The sequence below is a fragment of the Hyaena hyaena genome, unplaced genomic scaffold (genome assembly GCF_003009895.1).
Source record: "Hyaena hyaena isolate Hyena2069 unplaced genomic scaffold, ASM300989v1 scaffold_454, whole genome shotgun sequence".
Lineage (NCBI taxonomy): Eukaryota > Metazoa > Chordata > Mammalia > Carnivora > Hyaenidae > Hyaena > Hyaena hyaena.
This window is the reverse complement of record NW_024081086.1, coordinates 635,997-657,236: the sequence shown is the minus strand read 5'-3', so window position 1 is coordinate 657,236 and position 21,240 is coordinate 635,997. Positions and strand designations below refer to the sequence as shown.

Genomic DNA, 21,240 nt, shown 5'->3' with positions numbered 1-21,240 from the left:
TTTGTTGACTTCTGACATTCCACTTTCCTAGATTATAGGAAAGATCTGTTTATGTAGTTTGTTTTAAAAATGTGCCAATGCCTGTACATTAACAAGATTTTTAAAAATAAAACTGTATAAAACATTTAATTTATTGGTCTTTTTGGGGTATTTGATGGATCACCAGTGTCTTACAATTGGGCCATTAATCTTGTCGCTTCATCAACATTAACTGGTTCATTTTCATGACACTGCGGAGGAATCTGAAGGGAGAAAAATATTGTATTTAAAAATGTAGATAAGAACAGTGAACAAAAATGACTTGTATATAATCTATTATCTAACTTTCCATCTTCTAGTCATACCTTTGGAAGTAGAACAATAAATACTCATATTCAGACTTGATGTCTTAGAGTCTGAATGACTCAATATGCTTTATGTACTACAGAGCCAAGGATAGTAGAGAGCCAAATAGTAAAAATTACATTCGAATTACAAGCTTTAAAAAGTTGGAGTTTAGCTTATTAGCTGTAACAAAAGGAAATGATTCCTACTCACCAGCTGTTTCTGCAGAGGTTCAAGGGAAAGTCCTTTGGAGAAATGTGCAAGTTCCTTTTGTATATCTACAAAAGCTTTATTCACTCTGTTAACTTTTTCATCATTCACAATGTTTATCTTTTAAAAAAGAAAAAAGGCAATAATCTACAATCTTGTAACCATAAACAATAAAATATATGCAACATTAATTTAATCTGTTAAACCTAAAAACCTAAAACTTCATCAATCCTACCCATTTGTGGAGATAATTTACAAAAAAAATTCTTATGGTCTTATTGGGAAATTTCACACAAAAGGTTCTAGTTTTTTACAAATAAGAATTATGTGGACAGACATCACATTTCGATTTGGTACAGACACACTAAAAAACATGACCACAAGTCAACTCTCATGGTAAAAGGAGGAACCTGGATCAAATGCTTTACTCTTTTTTTTTCTTTTTTTAAAGTAAGCTCCATACCCAACGTGGGGCTCAAACTTACAACCCTGACAGTAAGAGTCACACACTTTACTGGCTGAGCCAGCCAGGTGCCCCAGTTTAGACTCCTTGTAACAGTCCATCTCAGAATCCTTCCTTGACCTTCTTGCCTTAATGGAAGCCCCTTCCAGTCTCCCGAGGACAACTTCCCTTGCAGCCCTCCTCTCTTTAATCTTCTTGTTCTTCCCTGTTGCTCTCAAACCATTTCTCCTTGAAAACTCTGCACCGAATGCATCAGAATATTCTAATACCTCTTTCCTCTTTACTGTCACCTGTCAACACATTTACTTGCTCCCTCATGAAAGATCTCAAAACTCAGTTCACTGACCTCTCTCATGCCTGGTTAGGAGCTTCAACAAAAACCTAATCCTATAGCTTCTTAGTCTGTTCAGGTCCTCAACTCCAGGTTCTTTTCCACTACCTACCTCAGCCACCCACTCCCATGGATTACCTTTGGCTACATCATTACTTGTAACCACACCACCTCCTGTTCTTCTAGTTCACTTGGCTTATTAACAATTCTTCAGTCTTCCTGAAATCTTCTCCCACCAATTTCTCTATTTTTCACTTTTCCATATCCTCACTTCTTCCTTTAGCCAGCCCAGATTCCATGACCATTATTTAATCAATCACTCCTTTACTCTATTAACTTTCCTTCTCTTCCTTAATCAAACCTGCTTGACAAACTAGTTAAGCTCAACTAACAGCTTTTTCTGAGCCTAAAATTGAATCTGTAGAAAATCTGACTGGCTGGCTTCACTTTAAATTCATTACCACAAACTTCAATTTACCATTTATATAGTGCTTGGCAATCTTATGACCTCCACTTAGTAAGTAAGTTAGGCCACTTTCTGAGAAAACTTTGATACCTTCTCCAACCAGGCTGCCTACCCAGATTTCCCTCTCTTCGATCTTTCCTTTAGCATACATAAAGCTTCTAGTACTTCTATTCAAACAAAATGATCTCCTGTCACTCAAACATACCAAGTTTTTCCCCGGCACAGGGCCTTTGCATTTGCTATTCTCTCTGCCTAAAGTATGCTGCTCCCAACACTTTTCAGGGCCTTATATTACTAGGACAGGAAAAGATAGGGTTCAGAAGGCAGAGAGGCAGAGGGAAGGATTAGGGCCTGAGGTCCCCAGTAGGGAAAAGCACATATTTTAGAACAATCCTGGGAGTGTCTGACCCCAGAAACCTCTCAGGCATAAGGTTCCTCTTAAGAATGTAACAGACCCCACCTACTCCCCTTCAGGCTTCCCTCAGGAATTTGACAAAAGACCTAAGTATGGCCATAGGCCACCTGGTACAAAGGAAATGAACTAATCAGGTATGGACAACCCAGCACCTGGAGTTGCAAGCCAATTAAGGTAAAATCTGAGAAGGAATAAGGGGAAGGGGAGTGACCAGACCTTATAAAACAAGGACCCTTGACTATAGTCCTCAGGCATTCACTTTGAATGTCCCCTCTCTGTAAAGAGAGCTTTCCTCCTACTCTTCTTTTCTGCTCTTTTACTCTAATAAATGTTTGCCTGCCGCTCATTTTTTGTCTACCTCTTCATTCTTTGAAGTGGCGTGAACACAAACCCTGGGTATTGAGGTAAAAAAAATCCTGCAACATTACCTGCTCTCTACCATCTGAATCTTGGCTTGAATGTCAACTTTGAAGGCAAGCCTGTGTAAACTGTCACTCCCTACTCTATCATATCACCTAGCTTTATTTTCCTTTATAGCATTTACTAAGTCATAAAAATGCTGGATCAAAATGCTTAACTTCACTAGTTCATGAAAACTGAAAGATAAAATGTTACATTTCTTTGACTATTATGCCAATTACAAAGTCCTGGAGAGCTGACTCCACCTACTAAAACTTGAAAACATTTTCTTGAAGAATTTCCTTAAAGAATTTACTTAATGTTGAAGAAGAAATTTCTCATTTCCCATATATTTTTAGAAAAAACACAAAAAATAAAAATGATAAACCCCTTTTTCCCCGATTTTGCACTTTAAGAAAGTATCTTATCTTCACTTTATAGAAATTTGTGTGAGTTCCAGATATCACGGAGATAAGAATTACTGAGAAGAAAAAGAAGGGGTGCTGATAAGCATTTCATGTCTTGGCTCTGTTAAGAGGATCTTGAATATACTTAGGGTCAGAGATCAGAACTATTTCCCATACTATGGTTTTGGATAAATTCTGTGCTCTGATAAAGCTTTCAAAACTGTTCTTTGGAGTCTCATGCATTTGCAATTAAAGTGATTTCTTCTTGGGGCGCCTGGTTGGCTCAGTGGTCAGGTGTCTGACTCTTGATTTTTACCACAGGTCATGATCCCAGGGTTGTGGGACTGAGCCCTGTGTCAGGCTCTACGCTGAGTGTGGAACCTGCTAATGTTCTCTCCCCCCCTCTGGCCCTCTCCCTCATTCACGGGCTTTCTCTCTCTTAAAAAAAAAAAAGTGTTTTTTTCTTTTCATACATATACATCAAGAGAGGGAGGTAATTTTTCTTTAAAAAAGTTTTAAAAAATATTTTATTTATTTCCGAGAGAGAGAGAGACAGTGTGAGCAGGGGAGGGTCAGAGAGAGAGGGAGACACAGAATCTGAAACAGGCTCCAGGCTCTGAGCTGGCTGTCAGCACAGAGCCCAACACAGGGATTGAACCCACGAACTGAGAGATCAATACCTGTGCCGAAGTCGGACACTCAACCGACTGAGCCAACCAGATGCCCCAATTTTTCTTCATTTAAAAAAAAAATAAATGTTTAAAATTATCTTGCCTTTGTGAAGAAGAATAAGAATATATTTTAAATAATAGCTTTCAGTTTTTCTGTGACTTTACAACTATGCTTTGCTTGTGAACAATAATGTCGGAGTACTTAATAATACTCACCTTCTTAAGATTAGTGGTAACTGGTTTTGCTTTGTTTTTAGTCTTAAAGTTTTTTTGGCTGGCTATATGAAATACATTCCTGGACCTCTGTCCTCTTAGTTTGCTCTTGGCCATTGTCTAGGGAAAAAAGAAAAGGAGCTCAATTAAGTTGCCCATGTTTATGAACTATAAAGCAATTTAAGCTTTAGAAACAAAGGTACCAATTCAGTGTAAGAAATTCCATCTTACTCTGGATTTTTTAAAGTTGCTGCATGTATTAAATTATTTCAATGTCTTTCATCATTACTAGGTTTTCTGCTGTTTAATGCAGAGTATGTACCTAATTCTTTTCTGGATCACCAGAACTTGGCCCATAGGAAGTTCCATGTTAATTTTTGCTGGTTGAATTCCTCAATACTATCAACACAATTGTGTTCTCTGCTCTCTGCAGCACCTGACAATGTTAACCATCACCTCCCATCCTTCTATTGGTTTATATACTGTTATACTGTTCTGGTTCCTATCATACTTTTGGATGGACTCCTGTCCCCTTGTTCCTTTTTCATTCTTTTTTACTTGCCTTTCTCTCCTATTACACTTCTTCAAAATCAGTCCTTAATCCTGCACTTTCTACTTTAAATTACTTTCACAGCTTCCAAATCACCTCTATGTGAATGGCTCTGGATTTGAAACTTTACATATTTTCTTTGTTCTATACGTAAACATGCATGTAGCCTGTAAATTCTACCTTAGCTATGGCTCTCAAATCTGCTTTAATAATGTGTATGAGGAAAAATTTAAAAATATTAAGTTATGATTTATTGAGCTTTTAAAATGTGTGTAAGCATTATGTAAATATTTTATGTGCTTTAGCCAATTTACACTGCACAACACTGTGAGAGGTACTATTATCCCCATTTTATAGATAAAACTGATGCAAAGAGGTTAATTCGCCCAATGTCACACTGTCATTACCGTAAGTAATCAAGAAATGATAGGATTCAAAGCCAGGAAGACTAGATCCAGAGCTAACGTTATGTGATTGGCCTCTCCTATATAAATAAAGCCAATACAGAAACACAGTATAGTACTGCCTAGTTCGGGACTGTATTACTGCTACGGTCCACAGGTCCATTTGGTTGGACCATAGATTCCCAAACTATACCAATGGACCAAATTAGGTGAGGTACCTGTCTCTATAAGTAAAGTTTTAGTAGAACACAGCTATGTCAGTCTGATTATGTGTATTGTCTGTGGCTACCTTCCTGCTACAACAACAGCCCACAAAGCCTAAAGCATTTATTATCTGGCCCTTTGCAGAAAGATTGCCAACCCTGGCTTAAGCCATTTGCATTCAAGGCTACGCATAGTGCTATGTGATGAACCGCTCCAATACTAAAAAATTTTCAATGACTTTCCCAATGCCTTAGGGGCAGTGTGCTTTGTCCTGGTATACTGCCAGAACCCCAAATCTAGCAATAAATATGTCAAACACACCTCCCGCTACCTCTGTCCATACCCATCCTAGTCTACAAATTGCTGTCTGAAGACACTACGCACATTCTTTCTTTCCTTTGCTCAACTTGTATCTCTTAAGTGAAACTTATATTCTCCTTCAATGTCCAGCCTCAGTAAATATTTAGGGACAGCAATGCTTTTAAACATCAACGGTACTCCTCCTACTTATAAAAAAAACACCAAACATGAACACAGTAGAAAATTCATGATTACTTAAGAGTAAAAAGAAAATACACATCGTATCCCCCCAATTAAACAACCTAAAATCCTCCCAATAGTAACCAAAATCCACTCACTCATCTATAAGTCATGAATAACTTACTATGTGCCAGCTGTGGTATAAAAGTGACAGACATACAAAAACTGATATACATGTGTGATACAAACACACATAATATGTGTTGCTACAGGAAGAATACAAATGGACACAGAGGGAGAGGTCCACTAGAGTTGTGGACTTGAGAAAGGTTCGTGGAGAAGGGAATACCGTGGTAGGTGAGGCAATACTAAAATTCTGTTGACAACAACGTGAAGATTGGGATGACAAGAGACACAACGAAAAACTGGCCCCCGGACAAGGGCTGAAGGCCCTAAGGCCCAAAGGCACCAGGGTTTCTGGCCTGGGCCAGCAGGCCCGCGGGCCAATAGGGTTGCCCCGAGGCCGCGCTCGATGGAACCCAGCCTCCAGGCCTCGGCTGCACGAGGCCCACCAGCCCTGTCCCAGCCCCTGAAACTTCACTCCTGTCTCCCAGAAAATTTATCAACACGTTACCTCGTGCAGCAACTCAAGCTCCAAGTGACGCCATCTACACGCACACGATCCCGGAAGTTCCGGGGAGAAAGGAGCCAGTCAAAATTCCTCCCACAGGCTATAGTTCCGCCCACCGAGCGGAGTCCCACCCACAGAGCACGGGCCTGACACAGACGAAGCCCCGCCTACTAAACGTAGTTCTGCTCACGAGCGTGTTCCCACCCTCGTAACATAGTCCCGCCCACCGAGCCAACCCTCAAATGCTGAGCTCCTTCTAAAGCTAGCGAAGCCCCGCCCACAGGGCGAAGTTCCACCCACCACGGGAAATCCCGCCCCAAGAGCATCCCTAACCGTCCTCCGGGGGATTGTGAATTTGTACTCCGCTCCGGCAAAACGGAGGCATTGGAGACGCAGCCAAGTCTGGACTACAGGGCTGGTTAGTACGTACATGGAAAGCACTGAGGCGTTTCTGAGGTTCCGAGCTTTGAAAACAGTCACTAAGTAGTCGGCCTTCAGCCTCAGACTCCTGGCTGGCTCTGCCCACGCTCCCAGGAGGTGGCGCTGCGCACCTCTGGGTGGCGTCCCGGGCTGGGCTGGCGGTGCAAAGAACCTTTTTGGCTCAGAGAGATCGGGAGCTATAATCTCAGAAAGGGACATTTGGAATGAGCGAGGAGATGGAATGCCTTTCTCGTGTAGTTTCCCTGCTTCAAAAAGAGAACTTATCACAGCAAGCAGAGGCACAAGAAAATATAAAAATAATTACCAGGGAATTTAGAAAAACTTAGAAGAAACATTTTTGCCTTCTGGTTGTGAGTTCGTGTGTATTTCTCAAGACATTTTGTGTTGAGTTTTCTAGAAAATTGATTCAATTCTACTGTGAGGAACTTTTCATTAACGGCTTTCACTTCTTTCTCTACTTGTTTTGATGAGTTCATAGGAAAATCCAGATTTTAAACAAATGTAGAAGTACTAATATTCATATATCAGTTTATTACTTTCAAGAGTTTAGTCTACACTATGTATTAAAATTAAAGCCATAATACCACTCTCCTTTTGCACAGAAGATACTGCTAAGGTTCATATTTTAAGCCATTGACTGGCTTTCACGAAACTAGTACTGAAGAAAACCAAACTAGGATCTTTGTGGGTTGGCCCTGGGTCAAATTTTCCACCAAATCAGCTATTTGCCTGCTTATAGGAAGATAAGTCACTTTTACAGTAAATCGTGTTATTATGTTTATATTCATCACCAAAATTAGGGAATATATTGAAGGAAATAATTACCTGTCAATGATGTTTATTTAAGTATTGTATTCTTTTTTTAAACAAGCCCTCCCCCTTTTTTTAAATGTCTTTATTTTTTTATTTTGAGAGACAGAGAGCGAGTGGGGGAGGGACAGAGAGAGAGACACACACAGACTCTGAAGCAGCTCCAGGCTCTGAGCTGTCAGCCCCAGAACCCACAGACTGTGAGATCATGACCTGAGCTGAAGTCAGATGCTCAACCAACTAAGCCACCCAGGCCCCTTAAATATTGTATTCTAAGAACAACTTTTTAAAAAAATTTTAATGTTTATTTGTTTTTTGAGAGAGAAACAGAGCATGAGCAGGGAAGGGACAGAGAGAGAGGGAGACACAGAATCTATGGTAGGCTCCAGCCCTGAGCTGTCAGTATAAAGGCTCAAACTGATGAAACTCAAGGTCAGGACCTGAGCTGAATATGGCCGCTTAACTGACTGAGCCACCCAAGCGCCCCTGAGAGTGACTTAAAAAAAAAACAGCTTAAAATGCTGGTACAAAATACCCATAATGTGTGGGGACAAACCAAAATTACAGAAAGTCGTCAGAATCTTTCACAAGACTTGAGTTATCCACAAGTACTGAAGCAAATAAGGCAGGTTTAATCATGATTACTTGAATGTGAAGTTATTGATGTATATGAGGAAGACAAATAGATGTAATAGAATCACATCATAGTGCTTATGAAAACTTATAGGCCTGGGTTGTTTTTTTTTTTTTCATGTGAAATGGTGAGATAAAGATACAGCAAAGAAATAGCATGGTTATACAGACAAAAGCAGAGGCATTATATGAGGTGTGAGTGAGAAGTCACAGATTTCTATTTTACATTTTCTCACAAATAGTGTGATTATGAAAAAAGTTACTTCATTTCTCTGTACTTCCCTTTCCCATATGTGCATGACCATTCATAGAGTATGCCCACTTCTGAGAACATCTATTATCTGTTCAGCATCCTTTCTGAGGAAGGATTCTTCTCCCATTAAGTGGTCCTGCTTGAGGTGATGATTACAGCCCTCCTTGAAAGATTTTCCAACTAGAGCCTGTGAAGAATGCTGTCTCCTGCATTTAGTGTCTTTGTATTGGGATGATGTGAAATTAAGGCTGCTATTAGCCATCTCCATCTCCTGCAACTTGCAGGAGGCCTGTCCGCAGTGGGAGGGAATGAGGGCAACATACAAAAGAGAACAGATCTGACTGAACAATAGAACACAGGACGCTGATGATGTCGTTTTGAGTCTTTGGATTCAGCCATACATGCAAGAAAGATCTATCCCTAGATGTCTCAGTTACCTAAGCAAAACCATTGTGGTTTTTTTGGTTTCAATGATCTGAGGTTATTTTTTTTTTTTAATTAAAAAAATTAAAAGGTTTTTTCTTTTTTTTTTTACAAATAGTTTATTGAAAAGGTCTTTTTTAAAGACCTGAGTCTTTACTCCTGTCCAAAAGTCACAGGACTATTGTGCAGGGTTAATAAAATACAAAATATGAAAGCATAAGATATTACCAGGACAAAAGAAAGAATCAGGATAATTTTCTAAAAGCCATTTATCTATAAACCAAATGAATCATATATAAAGAAAAAATAGCTTCAAGTTTTCTAATCTTTAAAAATATATGCAAATTTTACATTTTTTCTGACAACCTTAAAAATAAAATCAGGAATGGAAAAAACATTTTCCAGAAACCTTTGTTTTTCTGTTTTGAAAGGTAGCACTGCAGGCGCACCTGGGTGGCTCAGTCGGTTAAACATCCAGCTTCTGCTCAGGTCATGATCTCATGGTTCATGGGTTTGAGCCCCGCGTCGGGCTTTGTGCTGGCAGCTCAGAGCTTGGACCCTGTTTCAGATTCTGTGCCTCCCTTTCTCTCTGCCCCTCCCCGGCTCATGCTCTGTGTCTCTCTGTCTCAAAAATAAATAAACTATTAAAAAAAAAAAAGAAGCTTAGCAATTCAGAGTTCTGTATACAGAATTCTGTATACAGATCTGGTCCTCAAAGAACTGTCTTAAAAATAATTCAATGAGGGAACAGGGATAGGTAGGGGGAATAAGAAAATGAGAGCACACATAAATAATTACAAACCATTCATAACAAACCTCATAGCCCTTTACTGGAACAAAGCCAGTCTTGTATAAATGATACTCTATGATAAACTTGTTTCATCAGTTCAACTTTATTCTCCCCAGGGCTCAGTTTCATTTGTTCACGATAGTTTGAACACCTAGGCTCTGTGGGAGCTCAAAGAAGTATGTGATCATTTCTTTCTTTTAAAGTGGGCACAGTCACCTGGGAGAGAAGATGTGTGCACACGGAGTAATCATTCATGACAGAAACTGGTAAGGACTGTGATAAATGCAAAGTCAATATAAAAAATGTCCTTTTTAGGAAGAAAATCATTTTGCACTCTGGAAATATTCCTGTTAAAGTTCTCATCTGACTATCTTAAAGCAGAAATCAAACTACAGTCCAAAGGCCAGATCTAGCCCCTGCTTATTTTTGGACAACCCATGAGCTAAGAATGGTCTTACATTTTAAAATGGGAGGAAAAATCAAAATAAGGACAGTTTATTGAGACACATGAACATTCTATGAAATTAATATTTCAGTGTCCATAAGTATAGTTTGATGGAACACAGCTACACTTATTTGTTTACATATTATATATGATTGCTTTCACTACTACAGCACAATTGAGTAGTTGTGACGAAGATTGTGTAGCCTGCAGAACCTAAAATATTTGCTGTCTGGCCCTTTGCTAATTTTAAAACTTTTAAAAACTTGACCAATCCATCTTAGAGGATGAGCAGCATGGTGGTGTAACCGGTTGTACTAGCATTAGTATTTTATACTCAAAGCCATCCAAGTCTTAGAAGAATAAAGGGCACTTTTCTTCTTAGTATTCCCGGGTAGCTAGATCTTTACATCATGAGTCTGAGTTTCCTTGTCTCTAATGGTTATCGATGGTTTTCATGTGACTGGGCTGAAAATTGAAGTTTCCAGATATGTTGCAGACATTTCCACCTGGATCTTCCTTAGGGAATGCAAAGGGGAAATGGCTTAATCTTAGAAGAGAAGATGAGCTTCTGGAAATTGAAGAAATGTTCAGGAGAGAGGGTGGTTAACAGTTTTCTGTCAGTGCCTGAGACTTTTGTCCCTCTGGCACATAGCCTGAGGAGAAGTAGCATAAGATCTCTCTACCAACAAGGGTTACAGAGAGGATAGAGCTTTCTGCCTGCAAAGGAAATCTAGGCATTGATATTGAGCATTGTAGCAGCCACTGTGATGGACTGAAGACCAAAGAAATTTCCATTTTCTGGGTATGGGATAAGCCACTCACTTCCTGTGTACTTGAGACTGAGATGGAATTTTTATACCTAGTCCATATACTCTTCGAGAGCTGATTTATTACTCAATCACCTTTGCATCCCCATGTAGGATTCTCTATTTCCAGTTCATGGGTGGTGTGACATAAACATTTGCTAAATGAAATAAAATTCCCTGAAGTATAAACAAATAAGCAAGATATTGTAGCCAGTATACTAAAAATGACTTTTAAAGCCCTATCATCTTTACCATGACTGAAAAATACCTAGAGGAACACTTCTTTTTATCTTTGTATAGCACTATTCCTTAGAAATGGTAGGTGCTCAATAAATATATTTTTAATTTAATTAAACAGATTTTTATCCAGAGTAATCTCCTAGCCAAGTCTCTAGAAATCTTGAAATCCGGTCACAAAGGAAAGCTTGTATATGAAATATTTGAAGGTTAAGAACGGTCAGGAGCACCTGGGTGGCTCAGTCAATTAAGGACTCTTGCTTTTGGCTCAGGTTATGATCTCATGATGGTGAGAGCAAAAGCTTGGGATTTTCTTTCTCTTTTCCTCTGCCCCTTCCCTGCTCTTATATGTACACATGAACATGCTCCTTCTCTCTCTCTCAAAAAAAAATAAGATTAAAATAAAAAAAGAATGCTCAAATACATAGCACAAAGGCAATGCAAATATTCAAAGGGTGCATGAAGTCCCTTTCACATTTGTTTTTCAGTTGACATTGTTATGTTCAGAATCTGCACAGACTAAAGTCAACAGTTTTTGATTCTCATCTTTGTGTTGTTTTATAGCAACCCTGCTGTGCTGAAATCCTACTAAGAATTCCATGGGCATCTATATTTTAATAAAACCAAAAACTGCTGAGGACTAAAAGTTCTCACAAACATCTGGCTCCTGAAAGAGTTTTGTTTTTCTTTTGGATTAGAAAAGTCATGAAGAGTCAATGTAGAAATGAAAATTCAGAAAAATATAAAGAAGAAAACAAATAACCAGCAATGATTACATTCTGATTTTCCTCTCCATCTACTTTCTCTCATTTGGATTATTGTAATCACTTCCTAACTGGTTTCCCTGCTTTAATCTCTATGCAAACCCTGCGGCCAGAGGAATCCTGCTAAAATGTTAATCAGTTCATGCCATTCCTTAGCTCAAAATCCCCAAAGTCCCCCCAAATCATTCAGAATAAAAGCTAAGTTCTTACTGTAGCCTGTGAAGCCATAGTGACACCCCTTTGCTCACACTGCTTTCTGACTGTTTTGTAATACCAATCAGGTGTATTCCTCCTTTTCAACCCTTCTGCCCCTAAATATCTACAAGGCTCCTTTCTCACGTCTTTCAGATCTTCTCTCAGATGTCTTCTTTTCAGTGAGGGCTTCTATGACTGTGAAGTTCCAAGTCCTCCTACATCCCTTCTCTACTATACAATTATTGTCACATAGCATACCATATATTTATTCATTTTGTTTTTTATCTGTCTCTGCCTGCTAGAATGTAAGTTCCATAAAGGCGGAGCTTTCCATATGGTTTTGTTTGCTGCTATATTAGCTTCCTAACATGTAACAAATCACCCAAAATGTAGTCACTCGCAACAACAACCCTCATTTATTATCTCATAATTTTAGTGGGTATGGAATTCGGGAGGGGTTTGGCTTAACAGTTCCAGCTCAAGGTCTTTCCTGAAGTTCATTTAGGTATTTGCTGGGACTGCAGTCATCTGAAGGCTTGACTGGGGTGAGGGATATACTAGCAAAGCAACTCACATGGCTGCAGGTTGGTGCTGGCTAGTGCCAGGATGCCTGAAAATTGTTCAGGAAGACCTCTCCACAGGGCTGTTTGATATTTTCATGATGTCGAAGCTGGCTATCTCCAGACTAAGTGATCCAAGAAAGCAAGGGAGAAACTGCAATGTCTTTTATGACCTCGACTCAGAAATCACACACTATCACTTCCACTCTGTTTTATTAATTACATATGCTTACCCTATTCAGTAAGGAAAGAGACTACACAAAGAATTAAATACCAGGAAGTGAAGCTCATTGAAGACTATCTTGGAGGCTGACTAGTACAGCTGCTCTATCCCCTGTGTATAAACCTGCCTAGCATCTAAAGGTAATCTAATAAATATTTTGAACAATCAATAAGTTCCACCACTCAGATTTTCAAAAATATATTTCTTTGCAGCTATTTTTTTAGAGCATTATGCTATGTTATTTATAAAAAATTGGAGTTTCTCTCAGGATACAAATTATAAATATAAACATATACTTATTAGTAAGTATATTGAAAATATACTTATATCTTTCTAAAATTACATCTTTTTGATATACAATAAGTTATTTCAACTCTCTTCTTATCAGTGGCATTTCTGTTGTTTCTGGATTTTTTTCTAATATAAATATATTGTGGGCCACCTGGGTGGCTCAGTCGGTTAAGCCTCCGACTTCAGCTCAGGTCATGATCTCACAGTTCTTGAGCTCAAGCCCCGCGTTGGGCTCTGTGCTGACAGCTCACAGCCTGGAGCCTGCTTAGGATTCTGTGTTTCCATCTCTCTCTGCTCCTCCCCTGCTCACTCTCTGTCTCTGTCTCTCTCAAAAATAAATACACATTTTAAAAATTAAAAAAATATATAAATACATTGTGATGAACATGTTTGTACATAAATCTTTGAGAAGATCTCCTAATATTTTAGGGAGCATGTTTAGGAATGAGATCTCAGGTTATGAACGCTTAAAGTGCTTGATTTAAATTACCAAATTGTTTTCATAAAGACTATATATTTACAATTATACCTATGGCATGCTTGATCATGCTCAAGTCAACATCCTTATTGATATGGAGTCTTGATACTTTTTTAAGAAGCTGAGGTTTTGATTAGGAAGACAGCATGAAGACCTCTTAATAATTACTCATCTTTTGAATTTTGTTTCATGTTTATAGCTTAGTTTTCATTTTTTTCTGTTGTCATGTTAACTGGTTGTCCAGGAGTTAAAATAGACAAAATTTAGAAGCAAAAGGAGAAAAAAAAGCAGGAATCAGTATGAGTATTAATTTTTTAAAAATGTTTATTTATTTTTGAGAGAGACAGAGTGCAAGTTGGGGAGGGACAGAGAGAGAGGGAGACACAGGAACCAAAACAGGCTCCAGGCTCTGAGCTGTCAGTACAGAGCCTGATGCAGGCCTTAAATTCATGAACAATTAGATAATGACCTGGGCCAAAGTCAGACACTTTACCCATTAAGCCTCCCAGGCACCCCTGATTATTAATAATAATTAATTTCTGATTTGTGCAGTTGGGTGGATCATGGAGCTATTTATAGTAAGATAGAAAAAAATTGTGGGAGGGAAACTGAGACAGGAAGAAAATAAACAATACCATTTCAGACACCTTAAGCTGCAGCAGTTGGATGCAATTCAGTGGATCTCTAGCTATGCTGCCCAGTATGGTAGCTACTCACATGTGGCTGTCAAACACTTGCATGCACTGGCTTGAACTGAGATATTCTGTAATAGTAAACTATGCATCAGACTTTGAAGACCTAGTAAGACAGAAAAAAAAAAAAAGTAAAAGGTGTACTTGTGTCAGCTAAGGTTCATTCAGGAGATAGAAATCATATAATAATTTGAGCAGTAAAAGTTGTTGTAAAGAATTGTTAACTATAACAAGGAATAAGATGTAAGAGAACTCTAAAGACTATCCTTAGGCTAAGGGAGAGTCTCTAAGGAAGGACAAACTTGGAAGTTGGCCTCCTCTCTAAGATAGGGATTCAGATCACTGGAGAAGGTGTGGCTGCAGCCCATTTGATGGCAGAGAAGTTCATGGGGTGGCCCAGGCCAGAGCTGGTCCATAATTGGCAGGCAAGCAAGAAACACCCCTCCGGGGTTCATTGGGCTAAGTCTGGCATGCAGGTGTGCTAAGGGACTCAGACCATTGGGAACCACCTCTCCAGTAGGGTGTCACTCAAGCTAGAGTGCAGTGTCTGTGTCAGAAGAACCATGGGAAACACCATCCATGCTGCGGGCTGCCTGAGGCTGCTGGACAGGCGTGGAGAGGGAATGGAGGCATCTACTCACCAGCAGAGAAGCGTGAGAGCCAGGTGCTTGGTGCTTGCTTCAGGAGTTACGATGAGAGGGTTACTGGGTTCGGGGTGGGGCTATGAACTTGCTGAGGGACTTCACATACTCTTGGTGTGAGACTGGGCCAGAGCACCCCTGTGTGTCTGTCCACACATGTCTCTGCCAGAAGCTCAGCAGGAGCAGAAGAAAACAAAACTGCAGCACACCAGGACCAGGAAACCAGGCCCTCTCCTGCAGTGTCCTTCTACTGAAAAAAAAAAGGTTAACATTGTGCTTGCTGCAGAGAAGAAATTCTTATCCATTATCACAGAGCAGATAAAGTATGGTGAACTTAGAGCTGAGAAAGAATGCATTGATAATTGGCACACTCAGTAATATTTTTTATGTTGATTCATGTTGAAACTAATATTTTGGATATATGGGGTTAAATAAGATATATCATTAAAACAAATTTTCACTTTTTTAAAACTTATTTTTAATGTAACTGGTTGAAAATTGAAAGTCAAAAATATGGATTACATTTGTGACTCACATTACGTTTCTCTTGGATAGTGCTGGAATATATTTCTAAGCTAGGTAGACTATGTCCATAGACGTTGGGGGAAATACCCATGAGGAGAGTGTAGAGAGAGAAGAGATCCTAGTAGAAAGTTCCAAACCCTAAAATTTAAAGATTGGTTTGATGGTTAATGCTATGTTCCAACTTGACTGGGTCACAGGATACTCAGATATTTGGTCAACCATTATCCCAAGTGTTTCTGTGAGTGTGTTTTTCTAATGAAATTAGCATTTAACCCAGTAGACTGTGTAAAGCAGGTTGCTCTCCCTAATGTGGGTGGGTCTTATTCACTCAGTTGAAGGTCTGAATAGGATTAAAAGGCTGACCCTCTCCTGAGTAAAGCAGAATTCTTCCTACCTGACTGCTTTTGAAATGGTACATAGGTTTTTTTTCCTGCCTTCAGATTTGAACTGGAACATTGGCTCTTCCAAGATCTTGAGTCTGCCAATCTTCAGCCTCTCACTACACCATTGACTCTCTCATTTCCGACTTGCCAATTCATCCTGTAAATCTTAGGACTTGTCAGTTTCCATAACTGTGTGAGCCAATTCCTTATACTAAATCTCTTTTTTATTTATTTTCCCCACCCCCAAATCTCTTTTTAAACACACACACACACACACACACACACACACACACACACACACAGTGGGGTTCTTTCTTTCTGGAGAAATCTATTAATACAGTTGGGTATAGAAGAACCCAAGGAGCAGCAGACAGGATGATGGGCAGCAAATGGGAGCTGTATGTATGTTCAGGGAGAGATTTTTCCCTCTAAAAAGAGGAAATTCTAAAACATATTGGTATGCCGATGGCAGTGATCAAGAGGAAGAGGAATTGATAACTTGTGTTATAAAGGATATAGTGGTATCTGTTTGGTGGGAGTAAGAAGTTTTGCCAGGTAGTGCTAGTGCACCAAATCTTTGGTGGTAAAATGGTGGCATCCAGGAAAGGAACTTCTTGGGGCAGGGGTCTATCAAGCCTTTCTTGATGGTGAGATGGGGATTTGGATATTGCTCTTGAGAGAACAGACTGCCCTTTCCTAGAGGACAGGAGAGGGTAGATAAACATAAGTGCTGATGACAGAATGTCAATTAGCACCCCTAATTTTCTCTGTTATATTTCAAAGAGCTGACAGCAGTGGAGTGAAATTGACTTCTTTCCAAATAAGCTATTTCAAGCTAATAACAATTATTAAACTATTCTCCATAGTTGAGTGATTTTGCCCTGAATTATCTAAGCTTTTCAACACTGATCTGATGTCTATACAACTTTATTTCCTTTTAAATAATCTTTCTTTTTAAATAATCTCTCCTTTTCTCTTTCATGCTTTATCTACTTTTATAATCTGCTATAAAATAGGGTGTGATAAATTTCTGTTAGAAGGCTGCATGAGATTAAACAAAAGAACAAAAATGTAGAAGGTAGGGTTTTGGCAATGGAGGTGCTTGTCTGATGATATAGGACAAAATGTTTGGCTCCAGTTACTGAAAGTTATTATTGAGAGGTGATACATTAAAACTACCTTTCCAATTCTGGTCTGAAAATTCCCATCTGAGCATGAAACTTAAGTCATTTGGGCAAATCCTGAAGCCCCTTTGAGAGATTGCAAACCTAACCTTAGGATAACTTTAGGAATGGAAATTAAAGAAATCGAAACCCCCATATAGTATGAGCTCCATAAAACCTACGTGCTCCACAAGATATCAAATGATTAATAAATCCCAGCTGTGCAAATCACAGGACTTGAATGAAAGAAATCTTCACAGACTGGGGATCACCTTGGACTTGGGACTCGGCACACTGGGGCTATGTCCTCAACTATGTGGCCTGCCTCTCTAGGTAACTGAGAAACCTTGCTCATCTCAGTTTACTGCTCAGTAAAAATCAGATGACAATAACCACTTGGGTTCACATTCAGAGTTTCTAAAAAAGAAACCTTGAACAAACATGCATCTCCGAGAAAGTCCGTATATATGCCCTAATAGAACAAGAGTAATTAATACTTTGATATTTTCTGCATATGTTACCATCCTTAATTAAATTTTTTATGGCTAGAGTTCTAACTTACAAGTGCTGTTCATAACATACAGTGTCTGATTCACTGAAGAGGAGAGCTGACTTAACCATGCTTTGTTGCAAAGGCAGCTTGAACTGGACCTAACTGAATCAAGAGTGAAATAGAGATGACGGACGTATGTCTGGGCAGGATTCCTGGGTTCTCTGGTCAGTGTTAGTCTTCCTTTACTTGTTTACACTTGATGGTTATGAACCTGGAGTCAGAGGCTCTTAGTTAAGGGAGAAAACCCACACCTATTATGAACACTTAGTTAGCAAGCTAATGGCTCATTGATTTGAGAAAATAGAAGGTTTCTGTTGCCCTACTGTTTCTGGAAAAATTAAAAACCTTCACAAAAATTGTGAGAGTAGTAACAGGAGCACTTAAATATCTTTCAGCTATATTCACCAGTTGTTGACTGAGACATTTAAGAGTCAGTTGCAAACATGAAAGACTTCAGCCCTATTGCTTTGGCATTTATCTCCTAAAGTATTGCCAGCACTGTCCCCACACCTGTGCAAATGAACATCAACTCAGTAGTATTATTTATATGCTGTCCATGTTTACATTTCTTCAGTTGTCCCCAAAGCATGTACTGCACCTTTCTTTCCAACCTAGGATCTAATTGAGAGTCACACATTATGTTTGGTTCACACATATATTTTGTCTCTTAATTCTAGGCTGTGGGAATATCCGATTCCCCAGTAACCTCTCATCTAGAAATTTTAACATCTATTATCAATCCTTGCCTGAACAAATATTACTTGCAAAAGTGATTGTTTTATAATTCTATCACTTTATCTGTTTTTAGTAGCTTGCATTCTCTCATAAAGAAGCATTTTTTCCTCTTTTTCTTTCAGTATCACTATGGACTCATGGAGATTTTGTGGGGTGGAAGTTATAATCTATTACTATCGTTATTCTTTTTGACAACTAAATTGTCCCAAATTTGGCATGGGACCTCTTACATGCTACCTCCTCTCTCTCTCTCTTTGTGTGTGTGTGTGTGTGTATTTTGCATGAGTCCATTAGTATTTTGTGAGTTTATTTTGCTCATTTTTAAAAATGACTGTTTATTAGAGTAATTTTGGTTCACAACAAAATTGAGAGGGATGTACGGAAAGTTCCCATACCCCCTGCTCCCAACATGGAAGCTAACCTCCTCCATTAACAACTTGTTCTACCAGAGGCTATATTTATTACAAATGATGAACCTACATGGACACATCCGAATCACCCGAAGTTCATAGTTTACCTTAGGATTCATCGTTGTTGTTTTATAGTCAATGGGTTTGGACAAATGTACAATGTATTCACCATTGTAACTTCATACAGAATATTTTTATTCCCCTAAAAGTCCTCTGTGTTCTGCCTACTCAGCACCTGCCTCCCCCCCTCCCTTCTTGGCAAGCACTGATCTCTGTACTGTCTCCATAGTGTTGCCATTTTTCAGTATGTCATACAGTTGGGATCATGCAGTCTGTGGTCTTTTCAGATTGGCTTCTTTCACTTACCAATACGACATTTAAGTTTCCTCCATGTTTTTTCATGGCTCGACAGCTTATTTCTTATGAGTTCTAAATAATATTCAGTTGTCTGGAAGTACCATTCACTTATTGAAGGACATCTTGGTTGCTTTCCAACTTGAACGATTATAAATAAAGCTGCTATCCATGTACAGATTTTATGTGGACATAAGTTTTCAGTTCATTAAGATAAATACTGAGTAGCATGATAGCTGGATCATATGGTTAAGAGTGTGTATAGTTTTGAAAGAAACTGCCAACTGTTTTCTAAAGCGGCAGTAGCATTTTTGCATTCCCATCATGAACGCATGAGAGTTCCTATTGCTCCACAGGCAGCTTTGGGTGTGCCAGTGTTCTGGATTTTTGCTATTCTAATAGGTGTGTAATAGTATCTCATTTTGTTTTCATTTGCATTTTCCTGGTGACACCTGATGTGGAGGGTCTTTCATGTGCTTGTTTGCAATCTGTATATCTTCTTTGGTAAGATGTCTGTTAAGGTCTTTGGGCCATTTTTTAATCAGGTTGTTTTCTTATTGTTGAGTTTTAAGAATTGTTTGTATATTTTGGATAACAGTACTTTATTACATATTTGTATATAAGTATATACATATATGTATTTTGTCTTTTGTAGTGAAAGTGAACATAAATAAAACTTTTATTATTACAAGTTTGGTCACAGGGCACCTAGGTGGCTCAGTCAGTTAAGCATTGGGCTTTGGCTCAGGTCATGATCTCACAGTTCGTGGGTTGGAGCCCCATGTCGGGCTCTGTGCTGACAGCTCGGAGCTTTGAGCCTGCTTCGGATTCTGTGCAGGTGTCTCCCTCTCTTTCTGCTTCTCCCCCCACTTGTGCTCTGTCTCTCAAAAATAAATAAATGTTAAAAAATAAATAAATGAAATAAAATAAAGGTTTGGCCACTACTATACTGGCATAAATGAACCCAGTTGTGCCAGAGAATATGGAAGAGAAAACTTGGGCTTTCCTTTAGATGTAAGAGGAACATAAAGTTTATTGTACTTATTGCTGTATAAACACTTTTTTTTCCCTGTTGCATTCTAACCTCATTAAGAATTACAGAAGCAGAAGAAGGTGCAGATTGCACTATGAAGTATTTAGGTCAGGTCTAAAGAATAGTTCAAATTGATCCCTATTTAGTAGTCCCTAAACAATACAGTGGTTACCAAAAGAGGTAGCTCCTGGGACTTGCAGTCACCACATTAGGCAGTGGCTGTGTGGATTGCAAGAGAAAGTGAAAGATGATAGTTAAACAGCCATGCTTCCATCTTTTTGGAAGGCTCATGACCATTAAGAAGCTATTTACATTGCTTGTCCATAAATAACCCTGCACAGTTCAATTTGAAATTTCAAATTGACCCAATTCAGCCCCTTATGCAGCTAGAACAGTAATTATAATCCTGGCAGGTCAGAGAGTTGTCTTTAGTTTTCACTCTGAGCCCAGAGAACCCACTACTCCGGGTCAAAATTTCAAGGCTCTGCAGGCAGTTCAGCTTTCAGTCGTAGGGCAGCAAGCCTACCGTGCATCCAGAACAACGATGGAATGAAGACCTTCCTGTCGCTGCTGGGACAAAAGGCCAGCATTATTTCAGGACCAAGAATCAATAATCAAATTGGTTCCGTCACTACTCTACCCACAGCCAGCAGAGGTGAGAGTCAGAAGGGAGATGGGATTAATGGGCTGGTGCAGCTCGGCTGGGTAAGGGAGGGGTCATCGGTCCTTTTTTAGTAAGAACCCTCGGCCCCTTTTAGCTGTGCGACCATGGACGGGTTACTTAGCTTCTCTTAGGACTCTAGGACAATTATAGGATCTAATGGCAAGATGTGGGTGAAGTCTTAGTTCAGACACTGGCCCATGGTAAGACTTTAATGAATAGCAGCTAATTTATTTTTGTAGCTATTGCCATTGTCACTATTTTGTGCTTGGAACACCACCACCACCACCACCATCAACGACTTCACCTCACGTCTCCACCAGCAGCCCCACCTCCCAGCCTGGCAGCTTCAGGCCCTGGTGACTCATTTATTCCCAGGAAAGCCCTCTAAGCAATACTTTCCGGGGTGACTACTTCTCAGGAGGCAGAAAGTCTCCTCTGGAAACCCTTCTCTCGTTCTTTCGCTCTTTCCTCCCTTGCTCTCCGCCCCTCTATCAAGCCCACTCTCTTCTTCTGGAGTTCAAGCTGTTAGTACGAGGAAACCTCGCCCCAGGACCTAGCTCAGCTCCGCCG

At 39.4% G+C, this 21,240-nt stretch overlaps 1 protein-coding gene and 1 long non-coding RNA gene across 2 annotated transcripts; one reads left to right on the top strand and one right to left on the bottom strand.

Moving 5' to 3' along the window:
• Window positions 1–107: 107 nt before the first annotated feature.
• RBIS (ribosomal biogenesis factor) lies at window positions 108–6,279 on the bottom strand. The gene is made up of 4 exons (XM_039253481.1): window positions 6,172–6,279; window positions 3,903–4,019; window positions 538–654; window positions 108–242 (listed from the first exon to the last, which is right to left on the bottom strand). The coding sequence occupies exons 2-4, from the start codon at window positions 4,014–4,016 to the stop codon at window positions 171–173; spliced, it is 303 nt and encodes a 100-aa protein (XP_039109412.1). The 5' UTR covers window positions 4,017–4,019; window positions 6,172–6,279; the 3' UTR covers window positions 108–170.
• Window positions 6,280–6,440: 161 nt separating this feature from the next.
• Window positions 6,441–11,727, top strand: LOC120246132. The gene is made up of 3 exons (XR_005531973.1): window positions 6,441–6,586; window positions 9,722–9,784; window positions 11,571–11,727. It is a non-coding gene; the product is annotated as an uncharacterized LOC120246132 (long non-coding RNA).
• The last annotated feature ends 9,513 nt before the right edge of the window (window positions 11,728–21,240 follow it).